We start from the raw sequence: 17897 nt of genomic DNA, 5'->3' as shown, positions 1-17897 counted from the left end.
GACAGCTAGTGAGAAGCCAAGACGGAAGACATTTGGGAATTCCTGATTCGGGCCCATCCGGTTAAGATTTTGGCAGCTCTTCCCCATTCCATGGTGTTAGGGGTTTATTTTGGGAAAAAGGAGTGTGACCTTCCTTGAAGCTTCAGCTAAAGGACACTTAATAAGGAATTATATTGGCAGCGTAAAAATAAAAGTCAAAAAAAAAAAAAAAAGGGAATAAGGTTTTCTTGGATCATGATAAAATGTATCCATTTAAACCAGCGGTTTCAGACACACCTGCTCTGTGACTGACGTGCTGTGTGACTGACCTGCTCTGTGACTGACCTGTTGTGTCTGACCTCCTGTGTGACTGACTGACCTGTTGTGTCTGACCTGCTCTGTGACTGACTGACCTGCTCTGTGACTGACCTGTTGTGTCTGACCTCCTGTGTGACTGACTGACCTGCTCTGTGACTGACCTGTTGTGTCTGACCTGCTCTGTGACTGACTGACCTGCTCTGTGACTGACCTGTTGTGTCTGACCTGCTCTGTGACTGACTGACCTGCTCTGTGACTGACCTGTTGTGTCTGACCTCCTGTGTGACTGACTGACCTGCTCTGTGACTGACCTGTTGTGTCTGACCTGCTCTGTGACTGACTGACCTGCTCTGTGACTGACCTGTTGTGTCTGACCTCCTGTGTGACTGACTGACCTGCTCTGTGACTGACCTGTTGTGTCTGACCTGCTCTGTGACTGACTGACCTGCTCTGTGACTGACCTGTTGTGTCTGACCTCCTGTGTGACTGACTGACCTGCTCTGTGACTGACCTGTTGTGTCTGACCTGCTCTGTGACTGACTGACCTGCTCTGTGACTGACCTGTTGTGTCTGACCTCCTGTGTGACTGACTGACCTGCTCTGTGACTGACCTGTTGTGTCTGACCTGCTCTGTGACTGACTGACCTGCTCTGTGACTGACCTGTTGTGTCTGACCTCCTGTGTGACTGACTGACCTGCTCTGTGACTGATCTATGCCGTGACTGTGAACCATGAATGCCAGTCCACATTTTCTAGTAGCCACATTAAAAAGGGAGAATATGGCACGCATGGTAGCATAGGCTTGTAATTCTATCACTCTATACTCAGAGGCAGGAGGATAAGATATTCAAGGGTAGCCTTGGCTACAGGGCAAATTCAGAGCTAGCCTGGCCTACATTAGACTCCAAGTTTTAAAAAAAATGTGCAAATTGATGACATGCTTTATTTAACCTAGCACATTAAAACTTGTCATTTTACTTTATCATCCTATTAAATTAGAAATTTTACAATTCAGGGTTTTTTGTTACTAAACTCTGAACTATTGTTTTTATTTGTGGTCTTAATATCTCACCATTCACATAAGCCACATATGGCTGGTGGGCACTAGGGTGTAGGGGAGGGGGAAGGAAAAGCAGAAGAGGAGAAGGAGAGAGGCCATGTTGTGGAAAGCCTCAGGATCCCTTATAAACAGAAAGGTGCTTGCCAGCAGGCTCCTCCCCCTGCCTAGTGACAGTGCATCTTTCTGGGGCAGGTATTAGTTGGTGGCATTTGAGATGTACATATAAACGGTTCTCAGTGTCTGTAGCAGTCTCGGCTGTTAGGATCCCTTGCTCGGCTGCTCTCTAGGGGACCCATGTTCAGTTCCCAGCCCCTGCACTGGGCATCCCACGAATGACTGCAACACAAGCCTCCGAGGATTCTTCCATGGGCATTTGTGTATGTGTGTCTTATACTCGCATGCAGACACCGATTCACACGTGAACACAACATTTTAAAGAAATCTTTTTTTTTTTAAGAGAATAAAATTTAATTTAAAAAAGAAATGATTTTCACCAAATTTATTGTCTTAATATTTTGGTTTCCTCTCACTAAAGTGTTCTACTTGAGGCCATCTCAGGGTTTCTCTTTTTCTGCCGAACACAGGTCAAGTCAGCAGGGAAGGACCTAGACCATTAAGGGTCCCCTTTCAACAGTGAGTCAGAAGTGACTAATAATCAGCCTCCTGAGACTTCAGAGAGGCCATCTTTACATGAGAGAAAAATAAATTGTGTGTGTGTGTGCGCGTGCGCGCGCACGTGCACGTGCATGCGTGGGTACATACGTACGGCGTGCGGGATGCCGGATGCGTGCGCACTTGCTTCTGACGGTTCTGCATGCAGATTGGCCAGGGGAGCCAGAGCCACTGGAGTATATGCAATCGGCTGTTTCCGTGCACCAAGTTGTGAATCTGCGTGTGACTGTCGTCACGTTCAGGCAAAGCTGAAGGAGCCGCCTTTGGAGCATGAGAACTCTCTGGTTCTGTTCACACTTGGCTCAGTTTGGCAGCGTCTTTAATGATATTTACTTGGACGCATGCTTATTTACTCACATGTGATGAGATGCATTTCAGGATGTAAGCTGCGTCTGCACCACAGTGAGGATTATGGGTAGACGTTGGCTGGGTGTCTGAGGAGCACATTGGAACAACCCCATTTGTTGCTGTATAATCATCAGAACCGAAACTAACTTGGGAAAGAATGGCTTTTTATTTCAGCTCATAGGTTGCAGTCACCATCTTGGGACATCAGGGCACAAGCTCAAGCCAGGAACCTGGAGGCAGGAACTGAGGCAGAGACAAGGAGGAACACCTTACTGCTTTGCTCCTGGCTTGCTCAGCTACCTTTTTAATACAATTCAGGCCACCTGCCGAGGGATGACACCGCCCACAGTGGGCTGGGCCCTCCTCCCACATTAGTCAGCAACCAAGAAAATGACCCATAGACACCATCCAGGCAGTTCCTAATTGAGATTCCCTTTTCCCAGATAAGCTAGGATTGTGACAAATTGACAAAAACTTACCAACGTAACACACTAGCAGCTGAGTTTGTGGGTAGGTGTTGTCATAACCCCCCAGGGAAAACATTTTATTCTGTCCTAATCTCTTTAAACTCGTTATGTATACAGTGAGTTTTCAATTCCATTGTTAACATTGTATGTATTTATTTTGAGAATTAAATAAAAAAGAAAGTTGCCAGGTGGTGGTGGCACACGCCTATAATTCCAGCACTTGGGAGGCAGAGGCAGGTGGCTTTCTGAGTTTGAGGTCAGCCTGGTCTACAGAGTGAGTTCCGGGATAGCCAGGACTACACAGAGAAACCCTGTCTCGAAAAAACAAAACAAAACAAAAAATAAATAAAAAAGAAAGTCTCCTAAAAACTGTATTGAGACACAGTGGGCAATTCCCTTACCATGCTGGGCTCTTGGTATTGCATTTCTCCGGGTACTGAGAACACTTCCTGGGGTACTGGGCCCCGGGGAACCTCACTTCATGGGACAGTTCCCGTTTCTATATTCTGTTGTGTGCCTGTAGCCTTGGCTTCTGCCCTGGTATTTCTATGTGTTTTTATATTTTTCTTCTGTCTTTGTGGTGATACCAGCCTTCGATTTTCTCATGGTCCTCTGTGACTGATTCTCACTCCCAACAGCTTCTCCATTCTGACCCACCATTTGTTTCTGCGGCTGTCACATGTCCAGGAGGGGATGCTGTGTCCTTTCCCCTTGTGGGAGCTGAGGAGCAAGGGTGGCAGGGATGGAGAGAGTTCCTGAGGTGGATGGTGGTCATGGCAACGTGAAGGTTTTTAGTGCTACTTCAAAATGCTTACAATAGTACTTTTTGTTAGCATATGTTTTACTACAAGTTACAGAACTGCCAAGTGTCCCCTAAGTTGACTTGCTGATAGTGTTCCAAGACCAATTATGGACCTTTTCCATCTTAATCTCGTGGTTGGTCTACTTGGGGTGAAGGGTATGTGTGGACCTCAGAATTCATATTCATAGTGACCGTGTATGTGTATGTATGACAAGATCTTACCGTAATGTAATGACAGCCGGTAACGAGTCTGTGCAGTACTGTGGGGTGGCCTGCTTGTGGATGAACCAGCCTGGTACGGCTCTTGGTGTGGTGGAATTTACTGTGTGTGGTGTGGTAGGAAGTCAATAAATAATTTGTATAACCCAGTGCTGTGATAGATGCTGTAAATACATGCCTGGAGAGTCAGGACTGGCACCTCAGTGGGAAGCATGTAAGCTCATGCGTAGACTCAGGGTTCCATCTTAAAACACAAATCATAGGTGTCTTTATCCATGGAGACATCTCACAAGCCAAAGAAAATTTCCCTTTCTCTCTTTTCTTCTCTCCTCTTCCTCTTCACTTCTCTCCATCACTACTCCTTTCTTTCTACTGATGTTGAGCCCAGAGCCCTGCGTGTGTCGGGCAAGCACTCTGGGGTTGCGGTGTATCTTTGTATCTTTTACTTTAACTATGTGGGGTTAGTAGCTACTGTTTTGAACTGTACTGGTACAGAATGAGAGCTGAGAAGGAAGACTTGCTATGAGGATCTCAAAACAATTAGCTGATGTAAGTTTCGAGTCCCTTCCCATCAAAAACTGTAATAAGGTTGTGTGCATGCATGGCGTGTGTGTGTGTGTGTGTGTGTGTGTGTGTGTGTGTGTCTGTCTGTCTGTCTGTCTGTCTGTCTGTGTATGTGTGTGTCTGTCTGTCTGTGTATCTGTGTGTGGGTATGTGTGTGCCTGTGTGTGTGTCTGTGTGAGTGTCTGTGTGTGTCTATGTGTGTTTGTATGTGTGTCTATATGTGTGTGTGTGTGTGTCTGTGTGTGCCTGCCTGTTGTATCATTAACATTGTCTTTGTCACTTTGAGATGAAGCCTTGCCAGGCCCAGCCTCCCTGCCTTGACTTAATCACCATCTGCAGAGTCTTCCAGATCATGTTTATGCTGCTATGTCAGTAGAGTTCTGGTTGGTTTTTACGGAGCATGTATCTCTCTGAGCCATGAATTTCTTGGTTCTTAGTAGATATTACAGTTAGAGCTATGGGTCCAGTATCCTAAACTTTCTGTGTAACAGTCAGTCTGTAGCATACAGAGCTTCTCGGTCTCTAGCCTGTCTAGTTGATGGGCCTGGTGTGGTGAGGGTTTGAGAATGAAAGGATGTTTGAGTAGTTCAGTCTTGGCTGATGAACCAGGCCTTACCCCCTCCTCTCTGTGCAGGCCTTATCCCCTCTCTTCTCTGTGCCAGGCCTTATCCACCTCCTCTCTGGGCCAGACCTTACCCCCTCCTCTCTGTGCCAGGCCTTACCCCCTCCTCTCTGGGCCAGGCCTTACCCCCCTCCTCTCTGGGCCAGGCCTTACCCCCCTCCTCTCTGGGCCAGGCCTTACCCCCTCCTCTCTGGGCCAGGCCTTACCCCCCTCCTCTCTGGGCCAGGCCTTATCCACCTCCTCTCTGGGCCAGGCCTTACCCCCCTCCTCTCTGGGCCAGGCCTTATCCACCTCCTCTCTGGGCCAGACCTTACCCCCTCCTCTCTGTGTCAGGCCTTACCCCCTCCTCTCTGTGCCAGGCCTTAACCCCCCTCCTCTCTGTGCCAGGCCTTACCCCCTCCTCTCTGTGCCAGGCCTTACCCCCCTCCTCTCTGGGCCAGGCCTTACCCCCTCCTCTCTGGGCCAGGCCTTACCCCCTCCTCTCTGTGTCAGGCCTTACCCCCTCCTCTCTGGGCCAGACCTTACCCCCCTACTCTCTGGGCCAGGCCTTACCCCCCTACTCTCTGGGCCAGGCCTTACCACCCTCATCTCTCCCTCCCCAATTCTCTACCCACTCCCTCCTTCCCTCTCTTCACATTTAGAAGCTTGAATTTTTAAATGGAAAGATGATGAAAATCTGAATTTAAAGGACCTTCTAATGAAAGTTTTAAATTGTTCCAGAAATTTAAAAATGACGCCTATTGCAGCCAAGGGCTGCAAACAATGTTTAAAAATCGAATTCTTATTCCTTCTGTGTACACTGAAAAGCTTCACATTGAGAAATGATTGATTTCAGTGTTTCGCCAAATTGGGTCTACTACAAAGGCAGATTGATGTTATAGAAATAGTGGTCTTAAAGGAACTTATATATTATTAAAAAAGCTTTGGGTGAATAGTGTGATTATCAGCCTTACCTGTGAGAGACATCACCAGGAGAGGTGGCTTCTCCCTCACACCAGGCTCTTGGGTATTGACAGATCCATTAGCGAGTGTAATTAGAAAAGCAAAGTCAGACTTGGAATAATTAGGTTAAAGTCACAAATGATCGCTGGACAGAATAATAGGTGTCGTTACTGCTCCGTGGTGGAGTGGAGGGAAGGGAGCAGGGCTGTGTGCCGAGATTTCTTTTCTGTGTTGGAGAGCTTAGTAGATTGTTCCGAACAGCCAGGGCACTGCTTTAAGTTCCTCTGAAGATGCCTGAAGAGCTTCATTTCCAGGGGAAATGGGCTGCAGAATGTTTGGCTAAACAAAAACATAGTCATAACAAAAGCAGCACCGACTGTGTCCCAGGAGTGTTGAGAAATATGTGGTTTTGTGGGTTAGGATTCCACATGTTTTCATTCCTTTTCTTTCTCTTAGCTCTCGGAATGATGGTAAATTTATTTATAAGGAAAACATTGCTTATTTTAAGAGACCTTCCGGTCATTGAACAGCCCTAAATACTTTTCAGCAGAGACGTGATGTTAGAAAAGACTAATCTTGGCAATCGCTCAGGGAAACAGTGGATTTCCAACAGGATTCGAATATAACTGTGGTTCTAAGCTTTCTTCTTATGGATGCAGAAGAGGAGGGACTCAAGAGACAGGTATCAGCTTCCACAGTAATGACCCTAAAGCCATGGTATCCGTGACGCTCTGGCTTCCCTCAGCATCCTCATCATTCCCTGTCCTTCCTCACTGATGTGCATGCTGAGAGTCAGCAGTGTAGGACAGAAACAAGAATAGAGGAGAGGCATCCATAGCCTGCACTGTCAAGTGCCCCAGCCGCACTCTGAAGCACCATGTCTTGACTTTGAGTCATAGGGGTTGGAAATCCAAAGGTCGGTGTTATGATTTCTGACTTCTTGAATGAGTTGGAAATTCTGGGAAATGGATGCAGCTGGAAATCGGAGACTGTGATATTAATATGCCAACCCCACCAAGACTCAGAAAGATAAACATAGGTTTCATATAAGTGGGATCTGGCACGTGCACAAGAGAGAGGAGAGAGAGAGAGAGAGAGAGAGAGAGAGAGAGAGAGAGAGAGAGAGAGAGAGAGAGAGAGAGAGAGAGTGTTTTACATGAAAATAGAAAGGGACTATGAAAGGAGAAGGGAGAGTCCAAAGTCTAAAGGAAGGGAGGAAAGGGAACAAGAGGGCTAGATAGAAGGAAGTATTTGGGGAATGGAGGAGGACCAGGGAGAGAGGGGATGGAGGAGGACCAGGGAGAGAGGGGATGGAAGAGGACCAGGGAGAGAGGGGATGGAGGAGGACCAGGGAGAGAGGGGATGGAGGAGGACCAGGGAGAGAGGGGATGGAGGAGGACCAGGGAGAGAGGGGATGGAGGAGGACCAGGGAGAGAGGGGGTGGAGGAGGACCAGAGAGAGAAGGGATGGAGGAGGACCAGGGAGAGAGGGGATGGAGGAGGACCAGGGAGAGAGGGGATGGAGGAGGACCAGAGAGAGAAGGGATGGAGGAGGACCAGAGAGAGAAGGGATGGAGGAGGACCAGGGAGAGAGGGGATGGAGGAGGACCAGAGAGAAAAGGGATGGAGGAGGACCAGGGAGAGAGGGGATGGAGGAGGACCAGAGAGAAAAGGGATGGAGGAGGACCAGGGAGAGAAGGGATGGAGGAGGACCAGGGAGAGAGGGGATGGAGGAGGACCAGGGAGAGAAGGGATGGAGGAGGACCAGAGAGAGAAGGGATGGAGGAGGACCAGGGAGAGAGGGGATGGAGGAGGACCAGAGAGAAAAGGGATGGAGGAGGACCAGGGAGAGAGGGGATGGAGGAGGACCAGGGAGAGAGGGGATGGAGGAGGACCAGGGAGAGAGGGGGTGGAGGAGGACCAGAGAGAGAAGGGATGGAGGAGGACCAGGGAGAGAGGGGATGGAGGAGGACCAGGGAGAGAGGGGATGGAGGAGGACCAGAGAGAGAAGGGATGGAGGAGGACCAGAGAGAGAAGGGATGGAGGAGGACCAGGGAGAGAGGGGATGGAGGAGGACCAGAGAGAAAAGGGATGGAGGAGGACCAGGGAGAGAGGGGATGGAGGAGGACCAGAGAGAGAAGGGATGGAGGAGGACCAGGGAGAGAAGGGATGGAGGAGGACCAGGGAGAGAGGGGATGGAGGAGGACCAGGGAGAGAGGGGATGGAGGAGGACCAGGAAGAGAGGGGATGGAGGAGGACCAGGGAGAGAGGGGATGGAGGAGGACCAGCGAGAGAGAGGGGATGGAGGAGGGCAGTATGGGGTTGAGTAAGACAGAGTATAGTAATACATATGTATGAATATGTCACGGTGAAACAGTGCTCTGTATGATAACCAGCAAATTTACTTTAAAAGTTGTTTGCCATTGGGCCCACATCCCCATTGGGAGTGCCTAGGCCAGAAGGACAAGGTACAGTCCCCCTGAGTTCAAGTGGGTCTGACCCATGTCTCTTGTTTACTTATCTGTCTGGACCCCAAGGCATCCAGCCTTGAGTTCTGTACCAGCCCATCTATGTAGTGGTAGCTCCCTTGAGCAACCCAGCACTTGGGCAACTGAGACAGAAGGACCACCATGAATTCACCACTAGCCTGGGCTGCATAGTAAGGCTGAGGCCAGCTTGAGCTACATGGTGCAAGATTTTTGTAGTGCATGTTAAAATCTTGAAGCTGAGGCTCTGCTCGTGCCCACATGGAAGAAACCAGCAGGAACCGGCTTGTGCCATGCTGTAGGGTACCTAGAACAGAGAGGACATGCCAGTGTAGGAGGGGTAGGTGTTCAGCCCAGATCAGTGTGATTACACAGTAAGACAGGCTGGGAAGAGGAAGGGAGGATGGGACCCTTCTTGGGATGCTGCCCTCCCTGTGTAGGCACCGTTTCCTCTTGCTGGAGAGAAGCCATGGTTGAGAACTTTACCGGTTGCTTGTCCTCAGCATGTGAATGACAGTGCACCAGAATTCCACCTCACAGTGTAGCAGCCTATGTGGTCCCGTTCCAGAGTAGGAGTCCTGATCAGAGGATTCAAAATGGCAACCTCACCTGTGTGGGGTTTGTCTTCCAGGGGTCCTCCTCAGATACCACCTTTCTCCCAAGTTCTGCTCTGGTCTTTCCCAGGAACTCCCCTGGAAGTCTCCTGTGTTCATAAGTGACAGTGGCAGCTTCAGAATTCTTCACAGGTCCAGGTCATAGGCAAGATGTGACCAGGTGAAGAGCAGTGGCTCCCTGCCATCCCTGCCTCTCTGCCATCTCCACCCACGGCATAGCATCAGCCCTTAGCTCTGTTGGCTCTGGCTTTGGCAGACTCTTTCCTTTCATTATGAAAAATTTGCCATACTATACTTTGCTACTTTTAAGTTGGAAAATAGATTCCTTAGTCTTAGAGTGGAGACAATAAAAATCTCTTTATTAGAGTTGGAAATTCCTTTCCCAAATGTTCACCCAAGATCTCGACTTCATAGTAAAGGACCCAAGAGATGGGGAGGGATTTCTGTCATTTATCCCAGGTTACATAATCAGCAATGAAATCAATTATTACAAATCAGAATACTAGAGAGATTACTCTGACTGGCTGGGTAGAAACAGAAAAACAACTGTAATCTGTATGTCCATCTGAACATCCCATCATTTGATATGTTGATAGATCAGCCATTCCTTATTTTTAATACTATTTAATAGTTACATATTAAGTTACATAGCTTATTTTTCTAATAGTAACATTATGAGATTGACATAACATTGGATTGACAACTTTACAAGAACTAGGCCAATTTTCCAAATTTTATTTTATTCGTTTTGGTTGTTATGTGTGTAGGATTTCTGTGGGTGTGTGCCCTTGAGTGCAGGTACCCGTGATAACCATAAGAGGGCGCCAGATCCCTGCGCTTGAGTTGTAGGAGCTTGTGAGCCTTACATGTGGGAACTGATCTCCAGTCCCTCTGTTACAGCAGTATGGACTCTTAATAAGCCATCTCCTCAGCCACAAGAACTAAGCTCTTGCTTTTGAGTTTGTGGGTGAAGGTTCAAATAGAAACATGAAATAAAGATCTTTAATCATACTTATATTTAAGCCTTTTTATTACAATATGACTGTTCAGACTCGTTTTTATTTGTTCTTGTTGTTTTCACCCTAAAGCCAAACGTATTCTCATGATACTTCCCCAAAATTAATGTCATAAAATGGTTGAGTTTTGGCAAACAAATAATAGATTTTTAAAAATTAAAGGGCGTTGTGTTTTATTCGGGAAGCTTTTACGTATTAGGCAGTTGGCTACCTAATATTTATAGTGCACTGATTTGAGAATATGAAGGGTAAAGGGATGGGTGGGGATGGGAAACAGTCTAATGTCCCTGATTCCTTATTGTCAAAATGGTGTTCATCTGCCAGCTCCCTACGCATCCTGACTGATTGTTGGGCTGTGTTGATTACACACACACACACACACACCCCACATACCATTGTCATCCCAACTAAATTTTATAACTAACATTTGATGGCAGACAGACTGGTGCATACATAGAACCATACTATGTTCACGTAGCTAGGGCTAACTGCTTGAGAGGGGCTTGAGAATCCTGTCATTGAGCTGAGAGTGGTGGCTTGCACAAATAACCCCAGCTACTGGGAAGCCTGGGGCTGGAAGAGCACTTGGGCCTTGGATTTGACGCCAGTGAAGTCTAGTATGGTAGAGTGTGCTTATAATTCTGTACTGGTTCTAGTTGTGCGCTATACTATAGTGTGGTTATAACTCTAGCACTGGTAAGGGCAGAGGCAGACAAATTCCTAGGGCTCACTTGTCAGCCAGCCTAGGATCTTGGGGCAAGCCCCAGGCCTATGGGAGATCTTGTCTCAAAACCAACAAACAGGAACCAAAATAACAGCATAGAAGATGGCTCCTGAGGAACACCTGAGGGTGACCTCTGGCCTCTATAGATACACATGTGCACACCCATGGACATGTTCTTATGCACAAACAGACATGTAAGCACAAAAGTCCTAGTAAAGAAGAATTCATTCATTATACAAGTAAGAGTTTGAAATCCTTGATACATTTACAAAAGTCTTGCCCCTCAAAACATTGGGGCTTGGAGTTCAATTTCACCAAAGCCTTTATGTTACTTTCTTCAAAGAAGAGCTCCGACGATAAGATTTTCAGGTTTAGTCAGTGTTCCAGATTCTTGCTGTCAGAACATTGTTAGAAATACCTTTGTCCATAAATCGAGAAAGTATGGTATATAATTCCATCACCGAGTCTGGCGGATTTATCTGGACTTATGTGGGTTCCACTCCCAACCTCGGTTGTGGACTTTAAAATAGCTATTCGGCACCCACACTATATTTCTGCAGGTCTTGATATGCATTTTCTAAGGTGGAACTAGATTTTCTTATGCATCATTGTTTGATGTCAGTACTTCATCGCTACACAGACACTTGTCTCATCTTACAAGTGCCAGTAATCATTTATTCCAGTCTGAAGTAGGGTCTTATTAAGTAGTTGAGTATGAGGTGAAGCCACTGACTGTTGTGGGCTGCTCAAATTCCACATGTGTCATAGCAGATTAGGGATCAAGAAAGTAAGCTGAGGGCGGTCTGTTGGGACAATAGGGATGCACCAGGACTGCTGGTAGGCACATGTTGTTTAAAGTGTCATGCCTTGGAGATGCTGTGCAAAGAGGGAGGAGGAACCTGAGATGCCAGTGCTGTCACTGAGGAGCAATCTGGAAAGTCAAGAACAGTATCTTACAGGGTAGCCTTGTCAGGACCCATGTAGCTGCCCCTACAGCGAGAGGCTGGGCCCACATTGATAGTAGCTCTGTGCTCCTTGCTTCTGGGATGACTTGGTGACTACTTTGGCACTACTGTGTGCCTGTGACAATGTGCTCTTTCTGTGTGTCCACTAGGAGTGCTCCAAATGGTGGAAATCCCGGACAGGGCGTCCATGCACTAGGGGATTAAGGCACCTTACCCTCAGAGAGATTCACTCCATCAGCTGTGATGAGCCTGTCTCCTTCCCCAGCAGGGGCGTTATGGAAATGAAGCCAGAGAATCTGATATTCTAATAGAAACAAAAATATAAAATGACTAGGAATAAACTTGATAAATATATAATATCCATGTGACGAAATTTTAATATGCTCCAGAGGGACCAAAAGTACAACTCAAGTAAATCAAAATGGTGCTGGGCTGTTTGTGGGTAGCAACTAGCAGCCTGGTGAAAACCGCTCAGTCTTAATGCTCTTGGCTAAGCTATAGTTTAATATGATTCACTAAAAATGGCAATACATTTTAAGGAAATGAAGGGGGAATTTGGTTAGTTGGTTTTTAAAAATGATTTTGAAAAAGAAATTAAAGAAGGTTTAGAAATTAAATAGGGAGACAAAACTTTTAGGAAACAGACCCAACATACTTAATGAAACTAACACGGTAAAAGGTAGCTTAACACAAATAAATTAATTTATTACAGTCACAAACAAACATATTCATTAATGAGAGAAGTCACCTCTCAAATCAATAAGGAAAAATAGATAACCTTCAGAGGGCTTGAATTCAGTGTACGCATTGCAAGATAAATCTGAAATATATTTAAGATTTACATGCAAAAAATGTGATATGTCATAAAGCATTAACAGAAAAGTTGTATATTCCAAGAATAACATATGCAGTTCAACTTTCGCAAAGTCAGAAGGCAAGTCATGAATTGATGAGAGACACTTGCAACCTGTATCATCAGGAACTAAATTCTCTAATACATAATTGTTTCTGTGGGCCAGGTGGAAAATTGGTCAATAATCCAGTAAAAACTGGGCTGAGTTCCCACAGCTCATATGTACAGTTTAAATGAGGAAAGTTTAATAAGGAAACTCCAGATTGCACAGGAAGTATAGATCGCGCCACCCAAGATCGTCTTTTCTTTCCTTCTATAATGAGACTATCCAGGGCACGGGAAGAGAAGCTTTTATATGGAGAAGTAAATCTTTACTTCTTTATGAACGAAGTCTGGTGATATCTGAGCACGTTACAGTCTGTAACTCAGCACAGTCACACCTTTGGCTTGTTTATTTTGAGGTATGGTCTTACTGTGTACCCCATATTCACCTTGGATTCACAACTCCTCTGCCTCAGCTTCCACGGTGCAAGGATGACAAGCGTGCACCATGAAAACCAACTTTAGAAATGTGTTTTCTAAACGTGTTAGGTGTGTGTACATGTGAGATCACGTAGGAATGATATTCTTTATTAAAGCCATGTAGAAACGAAAGCTTTTATAATCACTAATGTAACACATAAGCAGATCTATAAAAAATAGTAAAGGAACCTGAGGCAGGAGGATCACTGAGTGTTGGAGACTAGCCTGGTCTACAGAGTGAGTCCTTGTGTCATTAAACCAGACCAAACCAGGTGTGAACACCATGCCCAGCCTAACAATATCCTCTCCTTATGGAATACTTAGAAGCAGAACAGAACAAGTGTATAAGGTTATTCTGATGCTTATATAAAAGGGCAGGCCTATCATGCCTGAATTAGCAATTCTCAATGCATATCTAAAAATAGGTCACAGTCATTCCCTCTAGGGAAGAGGCTGAGGGCTTGGATGTAGACTTTCCACTGCATACAGATTCTGGACCTTGCCTATCCTGCTCATTTTAATAAATGGGCTGAAGACGAGGCTCCGTAGGTAGAGAGCTTCCTACCTGTGGGAGAACACAGCTGCTTATAAAGTCTGTGGAAGGCTTCTCTGGGAAGAAGTGACCCAGAAGGTGCTCACCAGACCCAAGGGTCAGGGATTTAGTTATAGGTTGGAGGACCGTGGTGATGGGTTTCTGATGAGCTGATTTTCTCCCTGTTCCTAGTGGAGCTGCCGAGGTCCTCTGCCACGAGGTTAGCCTCTCTGCGGGACCTGCCTGACCAGCTCCTGGAGCTGTACCAGCAAGGCTTCTCACTGGCTGCCCTGCACCCCTTTGTGCAGCCAACAAGCAGGCAGGAGAAGACACCCCTGGAGCACATCTTTAGGGCTATCCTGGTCAAGAAAACCAACAGGTAAGGACTCAGCACTCATTAACATCCTGTCATGTGGAGACTAAGGCATCAGAATGTAGAGTGGGGAGGGAGGATGGATGGATTTGTGTGCTGTCCCTAAGGCCCTGCCTTCTGACAAGTAAGACAAAATGGATGAGAAGTTCCGTGGCATCCTGTGTTGAGAAACAAATGCCACATCTGACTGCAAGAGGAATTCAAGTTCAGGCCCCACCCCTTTTAATTTATGGGTGAAACTCAGCTAGAACAATGTCTTCTCTGCAGAAGCATGCTTCCAGAATCATACAGCAAGTAAAAAATATAATAAAACCATTAATCTGAAAACCCATGGTTGGAAACAACACTTTTATTAAAGGCTTTGTACAAGCTCATTGTTTCCCTCCAAAGTTTAGAAATACTTCACAGATTGGAATCTGACAGATGTTCTGTAAATTACCTCTGAAGGACAGGCTTTCTCACCCCCACCTCCATCTCCCACCCCCACCTCCTATCTCCCACCACCTCCTGCCTCCCACCCCACCTCCTATCTCCCACCTCCCATCTCCTATCTCCCACCTCTTCCTCCTGCCTCCCACCCCCACCTCCATCTCCCACCCCCATCTCCATTTTCCACCTCACCCTCAATAGTCTCATTGAGCTGGTCTTGATTTAACTTTTAAGATAAGACAGTGTGAGTTTTTCAGTCTGGTTTATCCGATTGAATGTTACTTTGGCATCTTGACTTATGCCCAAGTGGGAGAAGAAGTGGGTTTAGTCTTTGAAAAAGAGCAATACTCCCTTTAAATGCTTAAAAAAATAATGATAAAAGCAGAAAGTACCATAGGTCACGCTGCTTTTATATTAATAAACTTTGAAGCTGGGTGTGGTGGTGGACAACTGTGACCCCATCACTTAGAAGAAGAAAGCAGAAAGATCAGGAAGTGAAGGTCTAGACTCAGCTACACAGTGAGTCCCAGGCTAGTCTATATTACATGAGACTCCAGCTTAATGAATATGTAGGTAAATAAACTAAGTCTGAGAATGGAAACTGGATTTACCCTCTGGCCAGCTGTCTTGCAAAAAAATGGGCAACAAGGCTGTGTTTTAAAGGAAAGGGTAAGCGAGTTGTGTTCATCTTTGTAAAAGTCTTTGCAGTAGACACAACACTGACCTAGTGTATTCACCTGTGGGGTGTGAGGTGACATGCCAAGATGGACTGGCTTTGTTTCACAGCGGCCTACCAGGCTCTGGGCTCTGAGGTGATGCTTGTTGTTGTGACAGTCCTGGGTCACTGTGTTGTTTGTGTGATGACATGTGATGTCTGCTTTCTACACTTACTGGTTTCTTTGTTATCAATATCTGATATAATCACATGAGGAAATTATTCTGGGCTCCTTGGTGGTATTAATTCACACAGTCACACAGGGTATGTATATAATGACAGCAGCTTGTGTTAACCCAGCTTCATTGTTTGTCACATGTGATAACTATAATTTTGTCTGCATCATTGGCTCATGAAATGGAAATCCTGATTTGTTTCTAGTTTTGTAGGATAAAGATCCAATCACCATGCACCATGACCAGAGTTCAAATTGAGAGTCTGCATTAAGCTACCAGCAACTGCCTGGAAAGAAACTCTTCCCACAGAGCATCCCTGAGTGCATTTTAAAGGGAGCTTTCAAAGGCAAAGATGCAGAATTTTTCAAAGGCAAAGATGCAAAGATGCAGAAAAACTACATCCTGGTTGGCAGTTGCAGGGGTCAGGAAAGCAAGCAAGCAGCTTAACAGAAGCCAAAACTATGCGGTCAGCTGGTGCATTTCAACCCGGGTTTCTAGAACTCTCTCAGGAGGGGTAGAAAAAGGAGGGAGGGTTCAGTTTCATGTTAAGTCAGAGGTGGCTTCAGCTGAGACAAGATGGAGAAACCTTTGCCCTGTCACACTAGGAAATCCTCTCCCATGCCTGTGCTCTTGCCTCAGATGATCTTAGATGAGGTCCTCTTATTTCTCACTCTCCTCCCTTTTTATCCAAAAACTGTGGGGAAAATCATTATTTTTTTGGAAAGGAAACAAAACAAAACAGGGTCACTGTGTGGTGTATGTGTTGTGTGAAGCACAGCCTAAGGTACCAGTGAAGTTGTTTATTAGGCTGGTCTTTTGTCTTCCAGTTTAGAAGAGATGAGACCTCTGGCATCAGATTTCAGGGGTATCCTCTGTGTATTCTGCTGTGGGAGGTGATGGTAACTCAGGAGCATGAAGTATGTTTATTACAAACACAATGACATATATGAAGATATGTCTCTTCTTCTGCCTGCACCTGGAGTAGCATCCTCAAACTAATTAGTCTGCAGATCTTGTGGGGATGCTGTTAAAGAACATTCTGGGTCAGCAGGTCTGCAGGCCTGGATGCTACATCTCCAGTGTGGTCCCAAGCGATGCTCACACCATGCTGAGCTCACACTTTGAATACCAAGGGTAGAGAAGACCTGACTCATTCTTATATATTATTCACACTGTTAGGGTTTTCTGCTCTTCTTTCTGGGACAGCTTTAGGTACAGAGAAAAGTAAAGAAGGGCCCAAGGCTCCTGGCTGGAGGGCCCATGTTCCAGGCTGCGTGTGGTCCCTAAGAGTGGTAGAGTATCAGGGGGCATCCATCAGTGGAATTTTCTGAGCCTGCCATTGTATAGTTGGCACAGTGAGAGGTTTATAACATACAGTTTGCAAGGCATGTTCAGTCGTACGATCAGGTGAGCTGGGTGAGGATGTCACGGTTCAGTCCCTTACATGTCAGCCAGGAGAAGAGCCAGGACGTTAGACAGGGGAGAAGAAAATAAGGTTTTTAAGGTCAAGGCACTGGTGTGTGGGAGGGTTTTCCATGGAAGAGGATGACAGCCTCCTTGGCTAGAGTCATAATAGGAAGTGTAGTGTACTGTATCACTGGCTCGAATACATTTTATCTCCCCACCTCCCAGTATGTAGAAACAGCTGCCTCTGTTAACTTTGTGGTGAGTCCTTGGAACTGATATTTTTTAAGAAAGCTGCAAAAATCTGACACTGTACCAAAGGAAACATGGCCAGTGGATGCCCCAGTCTCATCCTGAATGCTGTTGGGCAGGAGGAGGACGACAGGAGCAGGGAGGCTGACAGCTAAAGCAAGGTCATCGTTAAAAATTACTCTCTAAGGTGCTTTCTGCATCCAAAACCCACCACCACCACACAACTGTGAGCAAGCAAACTAAAAGCCCCCAAAGCTTTATCAGCAGGTAGTTGAGGAAATAAAAACAGAAGAAAGCTTACGAGATTAATTTTTAATATGAACAGATAAAGCAGCACTTTTAGCAGAGTCTGCCAACGTCTGACAGCCATAAATACTGTTAAGTGAAATTATTTAGCTCTGGAAAAGGGAGCGAGTGCCTAGTTAATATTTCCCAAGTAGGCACACTGAAGAATATTTAGCAAAACAATCTATCTCTTTTACTGGTTGTACAAATGAAGTGTACTGGCTAGAACATCCACAGAAGAAGGACTACTTAAAACTTGGTAGGCACAACACAAAGTTTTTAGCAACCAAGTGGACTTTGGGGTATGCAATGATATAAAGAGAAAAAAAAAAAAAACAACTTGATTCAAGTTTACATCCATCCATCCATCCATCCATCCATCCATCCATCCATCCATCCACAGATACCTACAAAGGTTGTAAGATCACTCACCATAGATGCAGTTCGTTTGTGTCTAGACCATTGTAACAAACACAAATGCTTTATCACAAATAAACCAAGTCATGTATTTTTGCTTCCTAGTGCATGTAGCAGCTATCTATACACTGTGTAATATGCA

General features: G+C 45.9%; 1 protein-coding gene across 2 annotated transcripts in view; it reads left to right on the top strand.

The window, feature by feature from the left end:
* Positions 1 to 17897, top strand: part of Rftn1 (raftlin, lipid raft linker 1) — a 200759-nt gene that overhangs the window by 75135 nt on the left and 107727 nt on the right. For both annotated transcript variants that reach the window (XM_034521773.2, XM_034521771.2), the window contains exon 3: positions 13897 to 14083. In XM_034521773.2, the coding sequence (XP_034377664.1) occupies positions 13897 to 14083 (187 nt within the window). The remainder of the gene's footprint in view (positions 1 to 13896; positions 14084 to 17897) is intronic.

This window comes from Arvicanthis niloticus, chromosome 17 (assembly GCF_011762505.2).
Source record: "Arvicanthis niloticus isolate mArvNil1 chromosome 17, mArvNil1.pat.X, whole genome shotgun sequence".
NCBI lineage: Eukaryota > Metazoa > Chordata > Mammalia > Rodentia > Muridae > Arvicanthis > Arvicanthis niloticus.
Note: the sequence above shows the minus strand (reverse complement) of the source record. Positions and strands in the feature narration are given on the sequence as shown.